Source organism: Micropterus dolomieu, linkage group LG01 (genome assembly GCF_021292245.1).
Source record: "Micropterus dolomieu isolate WLL.071019.BEF.003 ecotype Adirondacks linkage group LG01, ASM2129224v1, whole genome shotgun sequence".
Taxonomy (NCBI): Eukaryota; Metazoa; Chordata; class Actinopteri; order Centrarchiformes; family Centrarchidae; genus Micropterus; species Micropterus dolomieu.
In genome coordinates this window covers 12,642,655-12,663,400 of record NC_060150.1, presented here as the reverse complement: position 1 = coordinate 12,663,400, position 20,746 = coordinate 12,642,655, and the positions used below count along the sequence as shown (strand labels likewise).

The 20,746-nt window shown below is 39.1% G+C and overlaps 6 protein-coding genes across 11 annotated transcripts in view; 3 read left to right on the top strand and 3 right to left on the bottom strand.

Annotated features, from left to right (window-relative positions):
* Positions 1-1,067: 1,067 nt before the first annotated feature.
* LOC123976011 (gamma-crystallin M3-like) lies at positions 1,068-2,591 on the bottom strand. Its single transcript, XM_046057799.1, has 3 exons — positions 2,583-2,591; positions 2,224-2,487; positions 1,068-1,395 (listed from the first exon to the last, which is right to left on the bottom strand). The coding sequence occupies exons 1-3, from the start codon at positions 2,589-2,591 to the stop codon at positions 1,117-1,119; spliced, it is 552 nt and encodes a 183-aa protein (XP_045913755.1). The 3' UTR covers positions 1,068-1,116.
* Positions 2,592-3,352: 761 nt separating this feature from the next.
* Positions 3,353-4,509, top strand: LOC123975973 (gamma-crystallin M3-like; the record flags this gene model as incomplete). Its single annotated transcript, XM_046057745.1, has 2 exons — positions 3,353-3,643; positions 4,214-4,509. Coding segments are annotated over 2 exons (570 nt in total), but the record flags the coding sequence as incomplete, so codon positions are not given.
* A 700-nt stretch (positions 4,510-5,209) lies between these two features.
* Positions 5,210-8,095, top strand: LOC123978581 (gamma-crystallin M3-like). Of its 2 annotated transcripts, none has more exons than XM_046061900.1 (3): positions 5,210-5,348; positions 6,632-6,874; positions 7,612-8,095. In XM_046061900.1, the coding sequence occupies exons 1-3, from the start codon at positions 5,337-5,339 to the stop codon at positions 7,882-7,884; spliced, it is 528 nt and encodes a 175-aa protein (XP_045917856.1). In that variant the 5' UTR covers positions 5,210-5,336; the 3' UTR covers positions 7,885-8,095. The 2 variants fall into 2 exon arrangements, with proteins under 2 accessions (XP_045917856.1, XP_045917848.1); XM_046061892.1 differs by lacking the exon at positions 5,210-5,348 and adding an exon at positions 6,353-6,409.
* A 1,932-nt stretch (positions 8,096-10,027) lies between these two features.
* LOC123976105 (gamma-crystallin M2-like) lies at positions 10,028-10,832 on the top strand. 2 transcript variants are annotated; one of them, XM_046057956.1, is made up of 3 exons: positions 10,028-10,036; positions 10,212-10,454; positions 10,563-10,832. In XM_046057956.1, the coding sequence occupies exons 1-3, from the start codon at positions 10,028-10,030 to the stop codon at positions 10,830-10,832; spliced, it is 522 nt and encodes a 173-aa protein (XP_045913912.1). The 2 variants fall into 2 exon arrangements, with proteins under 2 accessions (XP_045913912.1, XP_045913903.1); XM_046057947.1 differs by having other exon boundaries at positions 10,212-10,464; positions 10,570-10,832.
* A 353-nt stretch (positions 10,833-11,185) lies between these two features.
* Positions 11,186-12,710, bottom strand: LOC123975967 (gamma-crystallin M2-like). The gene is made up of 3 exons (XM_046057737.1): positions 12,696-12,710; positions 12,359-12,637; positions 11,186-11,513 (listed from the first exon to the last, which is right to left on the bottom strand). Exons 1-3 carry the CDS (start codon positions 12,708-12,710, stop codon positions 11,238-11,240), a joined length of 570 nt encoding a protein of 189 aa, XP_045913693.1. The 3' UTR covers positions 11,186-11,237.
* Positions 12,711-15,402: 2,692 nt separating this feature from the next.
* LOC123976080 (protein boule-like) overlaps positions 15,403-20,746 on the bottom strand; it is a 45,778-nt gene continuing 40,434 nt past the window's right edge. For 3 of the 4 annotated variants that reach the window (XM_046057898.1, XM_046057908.1, XM_046057916.1), the window contains one exon: positions 15,403-17,762. In XM_046057898.1, the coding sequence (XP_045913854.1) occupies positions 17,622-17,762 (141 nt within the window). In that variant the 3' untranslated portion in view covers positions 15,403-17,621. Of the gene's footprint in view, positions 17,763-18,702; positions 18,794-20,746 lie in introns of all 4 variants that reach the window. The other variant, XM_046057922.1, reaches the window with a different exon arrangement.

The window sequence follows — 20,746 nt, the reverse complement described above, 5'->3', positions numbered from 1 at the left end:
TATAAAGTAGCATAAAATGGAAAGTAAAGTACAACAAAATTGCACAAGTACAGTACGTGAGTAAATGCACGTAGTCATTTTGATCTAATGTGAAAAGCATAAAGAAATTATGTAATATGTTATATAATATCTATAAATTTTCTTATATTTGCGCATCCTCTTCTTATGTCTTTTTAAATGTGACCATGTTACTGACTCCTGTTATAAAGGGTGAGTTTTGTGGTAAGCTGGCAAAAAATATATACTAGAATTTGGACATTATGAGTAAAAATCTTTTCTGAAAGTAGGGACATCCAGTGAGGTATTTATACGAGAAATTAAGACTTTATAGCCAAGAGTGGTGAAAGCAGTCCCCCTGTGGATTTGCCAAAAGCTTATTTTTATGTTTCAGGAATTGAATGATGCAGATGACCTATTTCATGTTTCGTGTAAGCTCGTGTTTGATGGTATCACCTGGCCAACACACTGAATTTAGCCTACGCACGTCATCTTTGTTATACACCAAAGGTGCTTGCTGTTTTGGAGAGGTCAATTCAAGAAAAGCAGGTTATGTTTTTGGATAATTAGGTGCTACATATAATCAAAATCACAAAGTCCTCTATGTACAGTATATATGACAATTTTACAGCAATGCAGGTGAAAAGGGAGTTTCCAGAGTGCTATTTTCTTTCTTTCTTTCTTTCTTGGTAAGTGGCTAGTTAGCTGTTTTTATTGTGTTGTGCTTTCACATGAAATTGTTGACAATGATAGCTTGTTTGAGAAACTGTGGACTGAAACTTTGCCACTTTCTATCTACTATAAATGCTTCAGTTGTTCCACACTTCATGAATGCTGCAACATTTCATCCCCATAGGAAGTCGTATGTAAAAATAAAATAACTTTTACAAAACACTGACTAAATGCTCGCTGATACTGATACTACTATCTGAAATTGTGAATCAATTTCCCAAAAAACGCTGACATGATGTGAAAGGAAACACCTGCACAGGGCCAACCAGTAGGAGTCACTATTCACTTTTGAAATAATATTATTTTGCATTTGAATGACAGGCATGAATCAGAGCCACTGGATTTCAGCTTGCTTTATTTTTCCACCCAGTACATTTACAGTTTGAGTTAGCAGGAGTCCATGATGCGCCTGATGGAGCTGAAGCTTGTCATGTTGCTCATCCCCATCTCTCTGAGGTTCCTGTACTCTCCTGGTCTGAGGTACAGCATCCTGCCTCTGTAGTTGGGCTGCTCGAACATCAGCCAGTGGCCGTCCATCACGTTGCAGGACTGGCAGTCAGACATGTGGAAACGATCCATCATATTGTCACAGTCGTCCATCAGCTCGTGCATCTGGCCGCCGAAGTTCTCCTTCTCATAGATCCTCATTCGGAAGGGTCCCCTGTGCTGTGGATGAAGAAACATCAGGGAAATGATTGTGGACCTCTGAACTGAAAATGAAAATTCAAACTAACCTTTAGATCTATACATTACAACTGTAGTTTTACACTTATGTAATTACGTGATAATTAACTTGAGGTTACTAAAACAACCACAGCCGTTCTTGGCCTCCGCACTGGTGATCTTAAAAGCTTTGAAGTATTAAAAATGTTTAAAACTGGCGTAGGTATAAAAATAACACACTGATAAGCCCATCTTATCTTTTAATTACAAAGTGAGTTTGAAAATAACATTTGTGAAAGCAACATTTGCACCAAATTCAGAGTGGAATCACGGTTTCATTGGTATCTGAACAAACTGATTTGTGAGAAACTGTTCTAGTCAAGGTCCACTTACAGGCTTTTTGAGAAGCTTTCAGCCATATCTCACAGCCTTCCTCAGCTAATGTAACCTGCTTAGGACTTATCACGTAATCGAAGTTTGGTACTTAGGTTACGGGACTACACCTGAGCAGGTTATGACAGATGTGTTTTCAAGGTTAGAAGGAACATCTATGCTTAGTTTACATTGAAATATTATCCTTTTGCATTTGCTCCATTCACACATTTGTGCTCAACACTGAAAATAATGTTGCTGGAGTCCAACATAGGGGAGGGTGTTCTTTTACCTCTGTCAATTTACAGAATCCGTCTTTGGCAGATTATAAATTGCAATGCAAATGGCTTGTAAATCTTTTTAGTTGGTGTTGTCGATGCACCAGCCCTTCAGTATTGACTTGAATTGCAGCAATGTGTGACTGGGCCCTAATGCATGAGCAGGAGCTTGTCCACCTACCACTGGGATCATGCGACTGGACCGAATGCAGTCGCTCATACTCATTCCCATCAGGCGCTGGTTGTCTGGATACTCGCCCCTCCTCACCAGCATCTGATGGCCCATGAAGTTGGGCTTCTCATAGACCATGAAGAGGCCACTCTCCACCCTGCAGGAGTTGCACCTGCTCAGGTAGGAGGTGAGCTCGGGGCAGTCACTGCCGGTCTCATAGGAGCGACCCTGGAAGTTCCGGTCCTCATAGAATATGATCTGCAAAGAACGATGTCAAAGAAATATATCAACTTTATTAACAATTTGTCCATCACTTTAAATCTTTTTTAATGTTATTGTGCCTCTGATGTTTTGAAAGTTTCACTTACCTTCCCCATGGTCACAGTATTTGTGTGCTAATCTCAGATGTACAGCTTCAACATCGACCCTTTTTATACATTACACAGCAGTAGTATTTCCACATGGCTTGTGCTGAAACCTTTGAGTCATCACTCTATATTGTAGCACAGTGCAGCACTAAAGGGCAGCAGACTTTACTGTATGACAGAATCTGCAATAGTAATTGTGAACTGAATGTTGGGTTTTATGCTCGCTTCCAGCAACTTCAACTGTTTAATTCGTATCTCTTCTGTAAAAAAAATCTATGTGGTGTGAATATCAGATCTGAAGAAGAGACTGAACTTCATGGTAACAGGGAAGGAATTCAAAAAAAGGCAAGATACACTGCAGAGCCCACAAATCAACAGCCTTGTAGCATTTGAAAGGTAAAAATGAATTATTATGTATGTCATTTGAGGAACGTTTTGCTCCTGCTATGAACTGACATGACCTCCCTAAACTACATTCAACATACAATAACTATTGAGGCATGCTGTAAAAAATGAATGCAGGCCCACGTGAACCTTGTGATGAGTCAGGATGTTTCACACAAAGGTGAGCAAGGTGGTCCGTGGCTGATTCTATATAAAAGTGGCGCCTTGTTGGCATCATCTGCGAAAACTTAAAAGCATAACCATGGGCAGGGTAATACTTATTATATGTTTGTATAAAGTGGAAAAAAAAAATAGTATGATGCAAAATGACAGAACACAGCACGCAAAAGTTTTTTCCATCCACATAATAAATCAATTTACCATTTTCATCTACTTCTCTTTTATGTTTTTCGTTGCAGATTATTTTCTACGAGGACAGGAACTTCCAGGGCCGGTCCTATGAGTGCAGCAGTGACTGCGCCGACATCCACGTGCACATGAACCGCTGCAACTCCTGCAGGGTGGACAACGGGTGCTTCATGGTGTACGACCGCGCCAACTTCATGGGTAATCAGGTCTTCTTGAGGAGAGGGGAGTACCCAGATTTTCAACGCATGGGAAGTATGATGGGCATGGGGATGATGGATAACATTCGTTCTTGTCGCATGATCCCTATGGTAAGAAATGTAGATAGTTGCTCATAATTCTTTAGGCTTTATTTACAGTAATAGATATCATGGTCTGGTTTATTGATTTAGACCTAGGATGTCCTGGGTTTGAATTAGCCAGCTAGTTGGTGCCTCTCTGTTCCTGGATTTCATGCGGTATTCTTGCAGGTATTTCCACCCAGTCCAAAAACATGCACAGGAGGTTTTTTTCTTGAAAAATAAAAGTGCCTGTGATAGAGTGGTGAACCCTGCCACAGGCTCTACAGCAAGAAAGGTAGTCTAGCACAGTGGTTCTCAAACTATTTTATGCCAAGGAATCCTAAAATGAAACGAATTAGACTACAGACCCCCAGTTGATAAGATTTTGTCCTAGCGTCCCCCATCTGATTTTTGCTTTTAGATGTTTTATTACAGATAGTCATTTATTCTGTCACTGTGTTACTTATGGATTGAATTTTTGTGAAAATTGATTCCCCTTTTTCGCTGGGAATCCCTGAAACCCCATCAAGGACCCCTTTTGTGAACCACTGGTCTAGAAAAATGATAAGACAGATATCATGTCTTATCTTCCTCCAACAGCACAGAGGACAGTTCAGGATGAGGATCTACGAGAGGGAGAACTTCGGAGGCCAGATGCACGAGCTGATGGACGACTGTGAGTCTCTCCAGGAACGCTATTCTATGTCGGACTGCCAGTCCTGCAACGTGATTGACGGCCACTGGCTGATGTTCGAGCAGCCCCACTACAGAGGCCGGATGATGTACGTGAGGCAAGGAGAGTACAGGAACCTCCGTGACATGGGAACGAGCAACTTCATGAGAATCAGCTCCATCAGACGCATCACGGATATGTGCTGATTGTCGGTCATTAAAAGAAACTGTGGGTCAAAAATAAAAATCATATTTTGAAGTATCTCTTTTGCTGTTTACTGTATGTGGAGTAAAACTACGTGCTTAGCAGTTGTGCAAGGAGCACAACCTTTCAAGTTAGAGGTCAGAAGGAACCATTGACAGTTTGATTCCTAAATAATGCCCCGGAGTACTGTTGCATTCACTATATAAATGTTTACAGTTTGTGAGAACCTCTTTGAGAACAGCTGAATCATTATTTCAAACTATTAAGTCTTTTAAATTATGTTAATATTATTATGCTGCTTGCAATTCGCAACCCTCACCACTAGATGCCACTAAAACTTTCACACTGAACCTTTAATTAATTAATATCAATAATAATAATAATAATAATAATAATATTAATAATGATAATGTCAATATTATGTAGCTGCAGTACCGGAGGCTGCAGTTTCAGGACCCCCGCAATCCTGGGACTGCAGTTCTAGGACCATAGTTATTTTGCGCCAGTGCCATCTAGTGGATTGGTGGTGGTAATGCACAGCAACATGAAGGAGGTTAAACCGGTCTGCTAGCTGTAGTGTTAACCGGTCGACATGCATATAATCAATAACTTAAGTTTAGGCACACACGGTGATGGTTGTGGTAAAGCTCATTGGCTTCAGGGGGGCTGTCAAGAGTAACATAGCTAGCTAGCTAGCTAGCCAGCCAGCTAGCTGGCAGTGTCAAAGTAAACAAGGGTCCTATATACGCAGTTCCGGTCCGGTCCGGTACTGCAGATACATACTAGTCAATAATGTTCCAACTATTACTGCAACTGCTCCTTATTCAGTACTACTGATGTAGCAACATGCTGCTGGCTGTAAGTTCATTCAAGAAGCTCACTCACAGCTAAGTTAAAGTGAACACAAAAATAACATTAAGGTATTATTTAGACTGTACATTGTAAATATTCGTTAAATTACAGCATTAGAGAGCAAGTTCGTAGTTCGACTTTAACCACAATATAATTTTGTGCGCATAGTTTCACAGTGGAAAAACTCATCATATTATAATAATAATGGATATTTTAGTTTTGTTTCAATTTCCAGTACTGACACTAAACACCAGTGAGGATTTATAGCACTTACAGTAACCACGAGCAACTTCTGTACACAACACAGCGAGTCTTACTATTAGTGGAGCTAAAGAAAAGAGCATGTGGTTAAATTTAAGGTTTTATTCCCTTGAGAGAATAAATGTACTGATGTAATGCAATGTGCATATTATATTCTGAAACATCTTGTGTACAAAGGTGACATTTTATCCTGAGGGTGGTGCTAGAGGGATGCTAATGAACTGTCCAAAATAGAAAGGTTTCATCCTCTAAGGAACATGAATGTGCTCAGAAAATATCATAGTGATCTGCCCACTATTTTGGCCTGATGATGATGACAGGAGGACGAAAGATAAGCAGGATGCAAAAAATATTGTGTAATATATAATAATATTTTGCTCTGCATCAAAGTTTTGGGAGAATAAAAAGACAGACTGGCCCTGCAGCTAATGGGTCAACATTGTTGTTGCTGGATACTAAACATGTTTCATAAGTTATGTATTTAAAGCTTTAACTCAAAGCATTTAATTTAATCTTGCATCTGTCTAAATGTCTGTTATACACTGCTCTAATGAAAATACAAAAGTAATGCAATTACTAGAGTTTGCTTTGTCACTGTGAATTCTGCACCACTCCTGTTTAATCTCAGTGATTGTAGTGTTCACAGCTTTGATGTATAATACAGTAGGGACTTGCCTGCTGATAAGCTGACTCAGTTATTTTATACAATTGAGGGGCAGATTCTTTTGATGTCACATGATGCATAAAAGGCAGCGGGCCAGTGAGAAGAACAACAGAAATCAAATAGCATGACCATGAACGGAAAGGTAATGAAGGGTACAGATCATGGCAGCAACTGATGCACATACTGCTCAATCATAATTTTATATGTATACTTTATATGTACCAAAATGTTGTAGCACATAATTTGCCATGCAACAGTGAGTAATTTGAACAAACAAGATATCTTATGTTAACCACAGAGCTCACTTGTATATTAGCTCCGGATCTGGTTTTCTGATGTGTCTACTATGTGTCTTTCTTTCTAGATCATCTTCTACGAGGAGAGGAACTTCCAGGGCCGCTCGTATGAGTGCAGCAGCGACTGCTCTGAAATTGCCTCTCACCTGAGCCAGTGCAGCTCCTGCAGGGTGGAGAGCGGGAAGTTCATGGTCTATGACCAGCCCAACTACATGGGCCAGCAGTACCTCCTGACCAGGGGAGAGTACCCCGAGTATCAGAATACCATCGGCTTCAATGACTGCATCCAGTCCTGTCGCGTTGTTCCTGTGGTAAATATGTGCATTATATTACCAACAGATATTATGCTCGATTGCTGTCTTATTCAGAATTGGATGACAGTATTACACCTCTAGGGTCAAGTAGTGATATTTCCAGGTGTTTAGGGGGGTACTGCTAGCTTAGCAAAAAGTGGAAAAAATGCATCTTTCACCAACCACAAAGCTTGACCAAAAATCTTAACTTAAAGTATTTTTTTTCTGAGCTTGTAATTGTAAGTTTTATTTATATATTCATGACAACTGTGCAAACAACATCTGCTACTTTAAAAAATGGCTGGTGGTTGACAGTCCTTAAAAGAGCTAACAACTGGACCTTGGGATTGTATTCGTTTTTTTGTTAATACTGCTTCTAAGAATGTCAAGCATCACCCTTCTTGCTCAACCCTAAAACTGTCTTGTACGTTGTATCTTGTTCGCTATAAAGTTAGCTAGCAATGTACGTACAGGTTTTGTTAACACTGAAGGAAATGCTGCATGTTTATTCATACACAGTTAAACTGGACTTTTAAGATAGTGGAAATGTAGAGATTAAACTGATTAAACTTCTCATTTGCCATCATGAACATGCACATTCCGCAATAGATTTAGCTTACAGTTGCTTCCCATTTCCTAGCAGGATCTTTAGCTTTTTTGGTACTCAGAAGCTAGGTACAACTTAAAACAGCACCGTGACTCTTGTTAGATTCATGCATAAATTTTATTTAATTTGACATTTTGTACTTTAACAGCACAAGGGACCCTTTAAGATGAGAATCTACGAGAAAGCAAACTTTGAAGGGCAGATGCATGAACTGACTGATGACTGTGACTCCATCCAGGATCATTATCAAATGTCCGACATGCAGTCCTGCACCGTGATTGAAGGATACTGGCTGATGTTTGAGCAGCCAAACTACGAGGGGAAGATGTTTTATCTTAAACCAGGAAAGTACAGGAACCTCAGTGAGATGAGCAGTGATGATATGAAGTTCAATTCAATCAGACGCATCACAGATTCTTAACTGTCTAAATAGCTAATACGTTTTGCAGATGCTTTGTTTTGATATTAGCAAGTTGTCGAAGAGGGAGAGGCAAAAAAGAGGAGCGTTGTTTTTATCCTGACACTGTGATATGTGCATTGTTTGCATGTGGTTCCAGTTGTACTGTGCAATCCAGCCACAATGAATTTACCTCTTTTACTGTGTGATGCGCACAATAAAATGATTTGCTGCACATTTGTGTGAACACACACTGACTCTACTAATATGAAATTCTACAAAAATAAGGTTATTTTCCTTAAATGTGGGGTGAAAACACACACATAAACACACACACACACACACACATATATATATATATATATCTTTGTTTCTTTTTACAGCAAAAACTTCTATATTTATGAATGATGTGATAAAAACAAAAGGCCTGTCCTTGCCAGTATTCCCCATAATTTTGTTTAAGGAATTAAAAAGGCTGCAATCAGTTGGTCAGACATAATAATGTAACTGTTGCCGTCATCATGAGAAGAGCAATGAAAAACTGAGCGCTCCTCCGTTTCTACTGTACTAGGTTCCAGCATTCACATTTTACCTTTAGCACAATGATGTTAAGTCAGGTGGTGTCACAGATTATTTATTTACTAATTACTTTTTGTCTGAAACAAGTGGAAAGGCAATTAATTTAGGATTCAGGAGTGTTAAATTAAATCCTGGCAGACGTCAAATACTAAGACTGAGCTGTACAAAGCTGTTAAATTGCACAGTAATTTATGTGTATTGCAGCACTCTTGAGTAATTAATATAGAACACATGAAATAATTTGGATTAATTGGGAAATTTATGGCTTTATGAGAGAGTTTGACAATAGAGGGATGACAGGAAATGGATGTGAACTGGTCAGTGGCTTATATACATAACTTAGACCATTTGTTGTATAATGATTTTCTACATCTTCTTACTGTGCATCACAAATGTATGAGATAACTAACATGCAATATAGAATAATTTTACAATCACAATACACGTTAGGCAGTTGTACTTACAGCTGACTAAAAGTGTACACAGCAGACATGTATGGCTCTATACACCAGCAAACATAAAGAAATTGGCCAGAACTGCAGCGGTCAATGAAGTCCTGAGACCTCTACGCTGGAGGAATCCTGATACTGTACACGTGAACTACTGACGATCTGTGCATGCATGTAAATTAGGCAACACTATTTTTAAATATAATTGAACCAGTGATTTCCAGATGCTACACTGATTAAAAGTAATTTACTGTATATAATATGCACTCAGATTGAATATTTTCGTACGTGTGTTTAATGACTCTTAGCTGAGTGGCTCTACAATATAACATCTGTCACGTGCGGACTGTATTGAAAAAACTTTCTAGAGCTTACTCTATAGAGAATTTCACAATATGGGGGGATTGAATAAAACAAAAGCAAAACTGAAAGAACCAGTGACTATGTAAAACAAATTGTTTTGCTGACATGAAGAAAATGAACAGTCTCTGAACTGTAAATCATATAAAAGCTGCTGCGTACAGAGGCCAGGCAGTGGTTGTGTTCACTTAACAGGATTTTGGAAAGTAGCTACATGTTGAATATTCACTCCAGCACTTAAAATGTTAAATTCTAAAGTTGGTATTTCAGTCATGTGAAATGTGGATCTTTAAAATGGAATTTCAAAGACATAATTTGTGGTATCTTTGTAGTATTGCTGTTTTATGATAGAATCACTACAGCCTTCACCATATGGTGTTACAATACCACAGTCATCCGCAGTAACAGGGATAAGTTTTTCAAGATTTCAAATGTAGTATGTGTTCTATTGTACAAAGATAAAGATGTATAAAAAATGGAGATGGAAAAATAAACTTTGTACAAACAAATATGAGCTTTTATGTGAGTTTTTCATAATTTCTTTAGAATAAATTTTTTTGGTTTGTTCCACAATCAACCAGAGCAAATTCAAAGGGAAGCCTCTGCTCAAAGGAAAACTGATGATTTGTCCCGTTGACAACATGCTATTGTTCTACGAGAAAGAGCTGACCAGCCCGTTCATTGTTCTGAATCACAATGACACAGGTCATCCATGGGTTATAAAGGCAGCATGAAGCCCCATGGCTGCAGCTACAGTGTTACCAAGGTTAGCCGACACAATGGGTAAGGTAAGGCTGCTTTTTCTGCTATGTGTCTTTTGTGCTTCTGCATACCTGCGCGGATTATTCAACCGAAAACGGTGAACTGGACGTTTTATTTCCATCTGGTACAGTATGCATATTTCTCATAATTTGAGCAAATATTATCCACATTTCTTCAAAATCCCTCGATTGATCTTTCCAGATCATCTTCTATGAGGACAGGAACTTCCAGGGTCGCTCCTATGAGTGCAGCAGTGAATGCTCTGACCTGCATTCCCACTTCAGCCGCTGCAACTCCATTAGAGTGGACAGTGGGGACTGGATGGTCTATGAGAGACCCAATTACATGGGCTACCAGTACTTCCTGAGGAAGGGCGACTATACAGACTACCAGCGCTGGATGGGATTTAATGACTGTGTGCGATCTTGCCAAATGATTTCTACAGTAAGGCTCAGTTGGGTGGTTTCAGAGGGCACCTCCTTCCAATAGGTGTTTCTTTTACTAATCCTTTACTACTCTAGAGGCTAATAAATCACCCTGAATTTCTTGCAGCACCAAGGCTCTCACAGACTAATGATCTACGAGCGCCCAGAGTTCGGAGGCCAGATGATGGAGCTGTCTGATGACTGCCCGTCTGTCTACGAACGCTTCCATTTCAACGACATCTACTCCTGCAATGTGAGGGACGGTTCCTGGATCTTCTACGAGCATCCCAATTACACGGGACGCCAGTACCTGTTGCGCCCCGGTGAATACAGGAGGTTCAATGAGTGGGGAAGCATGAATCCTAGGGTTGGATCCATCAGACGCATCACTATGTGAGAAGATCTGATATCCAGGTGCCATTTATGTGAAGTACTGTCCATAAAGTACTGTCAATAAATCCATCCAATAACCACTGTTCTGTCAACAGCTTCTTTTGTTTTCTTGACGCTCTTTGAGCCGACAGGTTCAGTGGGTTGAAAGTTTGCTTAGGTGGCACACTGGGTCTCACTACATCTTTTTTTAAAGTGGAGAAAGCAGTGTGGTCCAGACCAATGTTGAAAAACAAAATTTTCCAGACTGTTGTTATAAGTGGCGCTATTATTCAAATGTTACTAGAAAAAGACTGGAATAAATACATGATGGCAACATACCATCTTCACGTCTTTTAGATACAGAGACACACACAGTTTAAGCCCAGCATGTTTATTGAGAACAGAAAGAGGAAGAAGGTTTGAAAGACTTCTAGTTAAAGTCAGTGATTCGCCTGAGTGAGCCGATCCTTGGACTGGCGCCGCCCCAGTCGCTGTATCTGCGGTATTCGCCGGGTCTCAGGTAGTAGGTTCTTCCCTTGTAGTTGGGCTGGTCGTACAGCAGCCAGTGGCCGTCAACCACGTTGCACGAGTTAATGTCAGACATACGGAAGCGGTCCTGGACGTTGGGGCAATCGTCGCTCACCTCCTGCATTTGGCCGCTCATGTCTGGACGCTCATACAATCTTATTTTGTAGGAACCACGGTGCTGCAGGAGGAACCAGTTTTTAGTTTGTTTTATTAATGTGCTACATAGTGAATATAAAAAAAGTCCATTAATAGCCCCGAAGTGTTAATATCCACCTATCTAATACTATTTGCAGGTTAACACATACAGTTACACCAAGAATGGTTTGCAAAGTCTTAAACAGAGGTCCTTAACCTAGAGCTCCTTTTAAGCTGCATGGAGTACCAGATGGATGGAGTTAAGCAACAGTCCCTGAAGCTAACCTTCTACCACAGCTCACACGGATGTTGTTGCTTTGGGGAATTTCTATTCAACATGAATTGTTGAGGTTATGTTCCTAAAAGTCCTCATACTAGTTTAATTGCCAATGCCATACATTTGATCATTTTGTCTTTTATCTGGTTAAACTCAGGCAGACACTTTTTCACCTACATTTATTGTTGTATTTCAGATTTGAGGGACTTTAAATGCTCAGGAGAGCATATTATTGGCTACTTTTAAATTTCATTAAAGACCGATTAATGAGAGTAGTCATATATTTTGTTTCTGAACTGGTGCATATTGGTACATTTGATGCATAGCAACTATTTCCTTAATTTGTACATTGTTGTATATATTCTTGTATATTCATTCTGTAGCTAAAAATTAAAATACAAGTAGTAGTAGTGTCAAATGTTAACATTGTCTTTAAGTGCTCTTTGACTTTTCTTGTTTCTTCTCTTTAATAGCTTGATTCTGTGGTATTATAGGTTTTCTTTCCCTGTCCTATTGTTTTCACACTGCAATAAATCAGTGTACCCACATAGATCAATGACTGTTTCCTAATTTACTGCCTTGACACCTCTTTCAAACCATCTTAGGCTTACCACGGGAATCATGCGGCAGGAGCGGATGCAGTCATTGATGCCAATCATGCGCTGGTTGTCGGAGTACTCCCCCCTGCGGAGGAAGTACTGGTGGCCCAGGTAGTGGGGTCTCTCGTACACCATGAAGCAGCCACTCTCCACCCGGATGGAGTTGCAGCGGTTGAAGTAGGGGTGCAGGTCAGCACAATCGCTCATGCACTCATGGTGCCGACCCTGGAAATTTCTGTCCTCATAGAATATGATCTGGAAATTATTGTCAAAGTGGTGATTAACTATCCACTCCCAGGGGCTTGCATGTTTTCATTCTGTATTTTCAGAAACAGCACATAAAGCTTACCTTTCCCATGGTCATATTGATGGGGGCCACACTGTCGCTCAATTGACACTCTCTGTGCCGCTGTCCTTTTATATTAAGTAGCTGTGTGATGGCACAGCATAAAGTATTGTCATCCAAATAGGTTTTATAACACAAATCTGGTTATGTATAGCGACGCACCGCAGTGTGATGATGAGTTATTGTTGTCTAGTTTTCACATGTTCATCACTATTGATCAAAACACCACAGTGTGCTAGTGAACTGGGGGTCACTGCTCACAGTATCAGCAAAACAACGGCCGTTATTTGTGTCCTTTTCATTCAAAAAGATTCCTAACCTTATATGCCAGAGATGGAACAAGGCTTTTTCTGTCCCTAGGCATCCCTCCACCATGTTGTAGTATATTAAGTGTACACTAAAAACTTAAGGCGCTGCAAGATACTTCTGCACAGAATTAACTCATAACAAAAAACACAAAACCAAAAAATTAATCAAATAATTACACAATCTCTGTAATTTCTTGACTCATGATGGCCACAGGGTCCAACATTGTACTTTTATCCATATTTTCTATGAACTGATGAAGACAATGTGTTGTACTCTTGTTACATGATACTAATATTATGACCTACCCTTTTAGCATGCCTTTTAGAAGTAAAAAATGGAAAAGGGTGATAGAGCCAGTCAACCACAGCTGTAGTTTGTTTTTTAGTGCTAATTAGCAACTGTTAGCCTGCTCACACATTGAACTAAAATAGGGAACATGCTTAAAATCATACCTGCATTTACGTTAACAGCAGTAACATCCGCATGTTAGCATTGCGATCGTGAGCATTTAGCTCAAAGCACTGCAATGCCCAAGTACAGCCTCAAAGAGCTGCTCTTCATCTTGTTAGCATGTGTTTAAGTCATCACTCACAGAAACTGGCTAAATTGCCTTTGAAATAATTTGTCCTTTACTAATATTTAATTGAATGTATTTTTATGGAAACATGTATGCAATATCAACTATTGCCTTGTACCACAGAATTTACAGCTTACTTTAATTTTGCACCACACATCTGTAAACACATGTATTACCTGTCCAGCACCTGAGCTATTAAAAACAAATACTTTTTAATGTATTGGTGTGTCTTATCTTTCACAGTTAGGGAGAGAAACACAGTATGTGCCTTGCCAGTGTTTGCTGTATGAGAGCTATCTCCGGTCTAGCACTGCGATCATGAAAAACTTTATAATTAGGCGGCGCATTCAATTAGATATTATAGTTAACGGAGTGCTACCTGTATTTTCTGCTGCCATCTGACATAATTGTTATAGATTAAAAGACTGTTATTTATGTGGTACGTATCAACCCTCCTCATAAAGCTCAATATTATTACTCAAAATCCCTGTATTATGTGTGCAATCGGCATGTTGTTTGAACATGCCATTTTTTTGTTGGGTATAATTCAATAAATGGTAATAAATGAAAATGAGGACTATTTGTTGCCTTTTTTATTTACTACCATGCTGAAAGTTTGAAATGGTGAAGGTTGCTTCCCTTGTACTAAACTTCCTGTACTTGCTGAGGTGGACAAGGGCCCTTGAACATGACATTATTTGCCGTTTCTGAGGCCCAAGTGAGATGTTTTCAGAGGCCCAAGAATCGATTCACCACAACACAAGAAACTGAGGGTTTTTGTCCACAAACAGCCCAAAAATGAGCATGAAAAATGTTTGAAAACTTGCCATTGGATGGCCCAATATTACATTTGCAAAATAAAATCCCTTTAAACACTGTAAAGCTCACCAAGCACAGACAGCTGACACAGAGACACAAAGCTGTTTTATAAACCTCAATCCAATGTCATGAGATCAAACCTTTTGTTATTCTAATAAGCAGGCTTTTGGTGCTTTTGCCACACTGCTAAGGTCTTGATCCCATTCATACAGAACAAAACCCTGATTCATCTATGCCCCCGGTCTACGACTGCCAAATTAGTGACTCTTGTTGTAACATAGGATGCCCATACATACATTGTATTTGGTTTAGTGTTTCAAATGTTTTAAATAAAGATTACATTTTAGCCTATAAATAAATAGATTTGCAGCGCAACATGGTAAACCACAGTAATGTAATAATACTGCAATCAATACTTGGGTTGCTAGCAGCACTGCCGATCAGAGTTCTGAGATCTGAGGGGAACTCCACAGATTTTACACTTTGTCAAGTCTTGGAAAATAATCCTGGTAATGTCATAGTGATGTAATCAGGGTTATTTTGGCTTACTTGGTGAAGTTTAATTTCTTTTTGGCCTGCATTACAAAGTTGGCATGTGGAGTTTAATAGATGTGCTCAAGAGATGCTATCATGCTGCATTATGGGAAATGTATTAGTCTGTGTTTCTGCAGCATGACCCATAAAATTCATATCTCTGTCTCTGCTGGTTTGATTTTGACCTCTTTTCAATATCTGTCTCTTGTGAGTTCCCCATCTTTATGTGAATTCAATACAATGTCACTTGAGTACGCCTTTTAAAAAAAATTCTAATTACCTAATTAAATATTGTATATTTCAGATCACAGGTTTTGCATGTTTACTTTGAATCCAATACAAACCAGTTTAAAAAGTTAGATTGTAAATCAATTTCCTTCCTTCAAGCCAGCCACTGGTTTCCATTCATTAAAATAAAATCATTACATCACTAATGCATAATTGTTGCATACGAACGCAAAACACAGCCACTACACCATAGGAAACATTTATTTCCATTCGAGAACCAAGAACACTCTGAACTAAAAATATACAACAAGTGAGAATGTAAACAATTCACAAACATATTTTACATTAGGTTTTTTTTGTTATATAATTTGCCTTCTGCTTTTAATCACAGAAAAAAGTTTGAAAAAATATATTGAGTTTAAAATAAAATAAGACAAACAACACTGTTGTGAAATGACACTGGCTACATTTTACCTGAATTATAAGCACAAATAGTTCAAACTGAACAAATATGACAGGGATATTAAAGAGTTAGGATTGAGTTGTTGTGCAATAAAATATCTAAGGAAAAATGTTATTATATAAGGAATTATCATTTAAATTGAATATCATTTATATTCATATGCAGGCTTGTTTAGTATTTGTAAACAGCCCAGCAAATGGTCTTTTTCTGATATTCTGAGCACATGAAATAATTTAAGGCTAACAGGTTTCAACAGGCTTAAATCTCTTTCTACAATGTTAAAATAAAATAGCCAATGGGAACAAAATGGGATGTCACCTGATGTTACTTAGAAAGCACAGTTTAACATGTGACAGCTCACTTGAAGGGCAAATCTAGTGGATTTCACGTACTAAAAATACTGTCAAATCTGGGTGAGCAGCTTTGAAAGCAGGGAGCAAGTGAAGCCCTACAAGTACCTCAAATAAAGAGACACAGCAGCTCTTAAGGCACACTCACACCATCATCTGTGATTACAAATCTGTCCCTGTGTGCTTAAAACTCCCAGATTTATTATTGCTCAAATCTGTACATAGTTTGTTTTTACGCCAGCCTCCTTATATATTGAGAAATATAAAAGTATGATTCCTGAAATACAAAATTGCTAAGAAACCAGTACACTTTCATAGATGCATTGTGCTGTTCAAACTGCTAAATATGCAAATACACCTAACAATCAGCCTGCTTTTTAAAGAATATACTAAATTGTCATGTTGCTGTTACGTCAGTACAGGCAACAGTCAGGTAACCATACTGCATGCAAATTTCTTCACATCATCACACTGAAAAATTGTAGCAAATAATATTTTTTCCAGTGATGACCGTGACAGTGAATCAGAGGGTCCCGAAAGATCTTGACACTGATACAGCCAAGCAGAGGTTACAAGATAAGATGCAGTGGCACATTCAGATCATCTTACTGTTAGTAATAATGTTAGGATTGACTGAACAGCTGTGAGGCTGAAACAACTATAGTGTTGCATTTTTCATATCCTTTTAAACTAATGTGAACACCGATCCAAAGAAGATGTGCAGCATTGTGTCATTGTACAAGAGAGAGAGTTGAGATGGTGAGAAAAAAGATCTTATATTCTCAGCTACATCTTGTAAGCACCATGTAGCTAGCAGATTTCTGCTAGTAACAATGCTACGAATTAGGCAAAATATTTAAAAGTAATGGGTTCTCGTTATGTTCAAGCCAAATTGGAAAGACAATAGATCTGAGCTACTACTGAAGTACTGAAGAAGTTTTACTTTCTGTTTTATAATCAGGTTTATAAATGTAATTGTTTGAATTAACTTTGTTTTTAATATTGTGCATTTGTAGGATTTTTAAACTAAATTGATTTTTATCAAATATAAATGTTAATTTCAGCTTTTTAAATTCAACTTTTTTGTGAAAAGGATAAAGATCCCTCAATAACGACGAGACAGGTCTGAGATGAGGCGCTGTAGCCATCATTAAATCTGAATATAAAGAACTTGTGTTTCAATAATACGCAACCTGTAAATCTGTATTTTCACATTTCAAGACGTTTGTTGTAATGTAATCACAACTACTATAGTAAAGTTTTGATTTACTGAAAACTCATGTATTATCACTAAGATTGTGTGTTAATTATCCACTTTGACTACTGCAATGTACGGTACGCAATGTAAGCCACTGTAAGGTAGAGTAAACTTATATCATCAAACTGTATTACAACATAGAAACAGAAACAGATCTGAGTGCTGCAAGTCTAGTAAGTCCTACAAGGTGAGAGCTTTCCTTTGTTGTGCCCAGTTGGTGGGGCTATGAAATCGCATCAAACATACTGCACTATGTTGTAAGGCACAAGTCGAACAGTTGATAGATTAAATGTTAAATCCATGGAGAAGGTAGAGGAAGTGACTAAACTGAAATGAGAGGTTGTGGTGCTGTGTGGGATTTCCCCCCTGAGAAACTGCCTCTGGGTTTAGCCTACATGAGAGGATGGGAAGGGTGAAGCATGGAGGCGTCTGGTGGCTCCATAGTCTCTGGCAGGTAGTGATAGTCCTTGTGGTGGATGTATTGGCGGTACTTAGGCTTCAGATGGACCTGCGAGTGTGGAAACATCGGATTCTGTCAAGAGAAAGATCACATTAAGACTCAGTGAAGGTTTGCAGAAATGGAGAGGAACTCACAAACAGGAAAGAGTCAAAGAGAAACAGTGGTCCAAGAGGCGTGGTGACGATGTAGCCTATCAAAACAAATCCAACGTGGTAGCTAACGAATGGCATCTGACTGTTCTTGCCGGTGTGTTACTTTACCTGGTCCGCACTTGTAAAATATCTACCGTGTCGCAACTTGTAACGTAATCACTCTGCGTTTCTCTGATAAATGCTACAGTGTGTCGCATAACCTGGGCGGATCGCCGAAATAAAGTGTATGTGTGGGAAACACTGACTGAACCTTTGCTTTTCTTTTTACAAGCCAGGTCTTCAGCACTGTCTCTCCCTCAATGTTGTTAGAGTTTGTGAGTAGACGGCTACATGCACATGCAGAGGGAGGGGTTGTGTGGTGAGGGGGAGACGAGCAAACGCTGGCAGGAAACATTAATTAACTCAACATCAAACTATATTGTCAAATTTTATAGCTCTTTTGAAATTATACCGGTATACCTCATTATACCGATATACCGCCCAGCCCTAATAAAAAGTCCCAACTTCTCTCTTTAAATAAATGTTTCTACAAGTGTCCTAACAAACAAGTGATGTAAAGACAGTAGAATAACTCTTCCATTTAGATTTTAAACAGTCAGCCTTGTGATTATCAGTTGACTGTGTTCACCGTTCTGTTAGTTCAAGATTCCCATCATTGACTCCGGATTGTCAACAATATAAATTTGGAGCATGCTCTTCTGAACATTAACAACTGGTTAATCTAGCCAGGCGTCACTGTCATGAAAGCATAGGTAATTAATAGCATAAAAGTATCTTTCCTGGTCAGCGACACCGACAATCACCAAATCTGATTTTCCTTCTTTGGACTGCTTGCTATATTGTAAAAATACCCTTTATACCTTTCCAGGGTCATGTTGCAGAACAATGGGTGTCATTCCTTCAGATCTCTGAGGATACAATGGGTAAACCTGCTGCAGTGTGGGCTATAAACTGTAAAAGTATGAGAACAGACCAAAGGGAGCTTTCGGTTCAGAACAAGTTGACACTTGTGACATTTGTGCAACCAACAGAATTACAATGAAACACTTCAAGTATGGACTATTACATATCCAATAAAGCAGAACATTATTTTTCTAGCTCTTCAATCATACAAATGCTACAGCATAACATTAAACTACAACTTCAATATGTCTCTCCATCAACAAACTTGTACATTCAACTAGGGATGAAACGATTACCGGTTTAACTGTAAACCATGGTAAAATTCCCGACGGTTATTACCGTACACATTTTAATTACCATATACCGCGCTATTTTAATCTCAAGGCAAACACTGTCCAGCGTCTCCCAGAAGCAGGCGCCTCTGGAGGACTGATCCTGACAAATTCAGAAATAAATACAGAAATAAATAAACGCTCAATAAAAAAAAAAAAATAAGCATCCAATTAAAAGCACAAAAAAATAAAGTAAATAAATAAATGTAGGCAGTAATTAAATTATACAAGGAGACATAAATGTATATATCCAGTGTTTCCCATACATTAATTTATTTGTGGCGGCCTGCCACAATATCTGCGCTGACCGCCACATATTGATTTTCGATTTTTTTCACTAGGCCTATTTAAAATCGTATTTGACTGCAGAGCTGCAAGCAGCGCGTATTCGTGCAGCACATCCTCTAGCTCGTCTCTCTCATCCCTCCCTCGATCACTCGCTCCCTCCCTCGTTAACACAGCTGTACAAATCTGTCCAACACAACGCTGTCAATGTCGGAGACCCATCTATTAAAAGTTATTAAGCATGTAAGGAGCCTAGCTAATAAGGAGAGCTAAGTTAATGTTAGAATACAAGTGGGTTTTCGAGGCTAGCATGCTGTATCTGCGCCACAGTAACAGTGTCATTCTGTGGGAAACACTGATATCTATTTTAATGAGCTTCTTTATTTATTCACCTTTGTAATAATTACCTTATTTATTTATTGTCCGTTACAATCTTCAACTTTATTAATTACTTCTTTAGGGCCCGAGCACGACCGTGCGAGGTCCCTACTGAATTTGCTAAGATTATATTTTTTCAGAACCGGTGAAAAATCTCGTATTTTATGCGTTTCGCGCATGGGCGTGGCAAAATGACTCACTAGCGCCACCTAGAAAATTGGAAAAGATTATCCCCTCGCTCACGTTCAACCTACATGTACGAAATTTTCTGGGGACATGTATCATATCAAGACGCACAAAAAAGCCTCAAGAAACCATAGCCTAAAGTCAACAGGAAGTCGGCCATTTTGAATTTTACGTCAAATTTTGGATGATTTACACACTTCGTACTTTAACGAACTCCTCCTAGGGATTTAGTCGGATCGACGTCAAATTTGTGCTGTGCCTTCTAAAGGCATTGACGATGAAAAGTTGTGCTATTTGCGAGTTTTCGTCAATGGGCCTGTCTGTGGCGTCGATGATTCGCCATGAAACAGGAAATTGTTGTAACTTCAGTGTACATGCTCACATCTGGACCGAAGTGTACATGTAGGATGAGAGTCCCGCCCTGAACACATGTACATGCCGACATTCAGCCACAATCATAGCGCCACCTGCTGGCAACAGGAAGTGACCTTTAACGAAGCAGCCCCCGCCGCACGTTTCACCTACATACACGAATTTTCTGTGGTACGTGTATCTTGTCCAGACGCACAAAAAAGTCTCTTGGAGCCATAGCCTAAACCCAACAGGAAGTCGGCCATTTTGAATTTTATGGCCATTTTTGGATGATTTACACACTTCGTACTTTAACGAACTCCTCCTAGGGATTTAGTCCGACCGACTTCAAATTTGTGCTGTGCCTTCTTAAGGCATTGAAGATGAAAAGTTGTGCTATTTGCGAGTTTTCGTCAATGGGCGTGTCTGTGGCGTGGCGTCAAAGATCAACTCTTCGCCATGACACAGG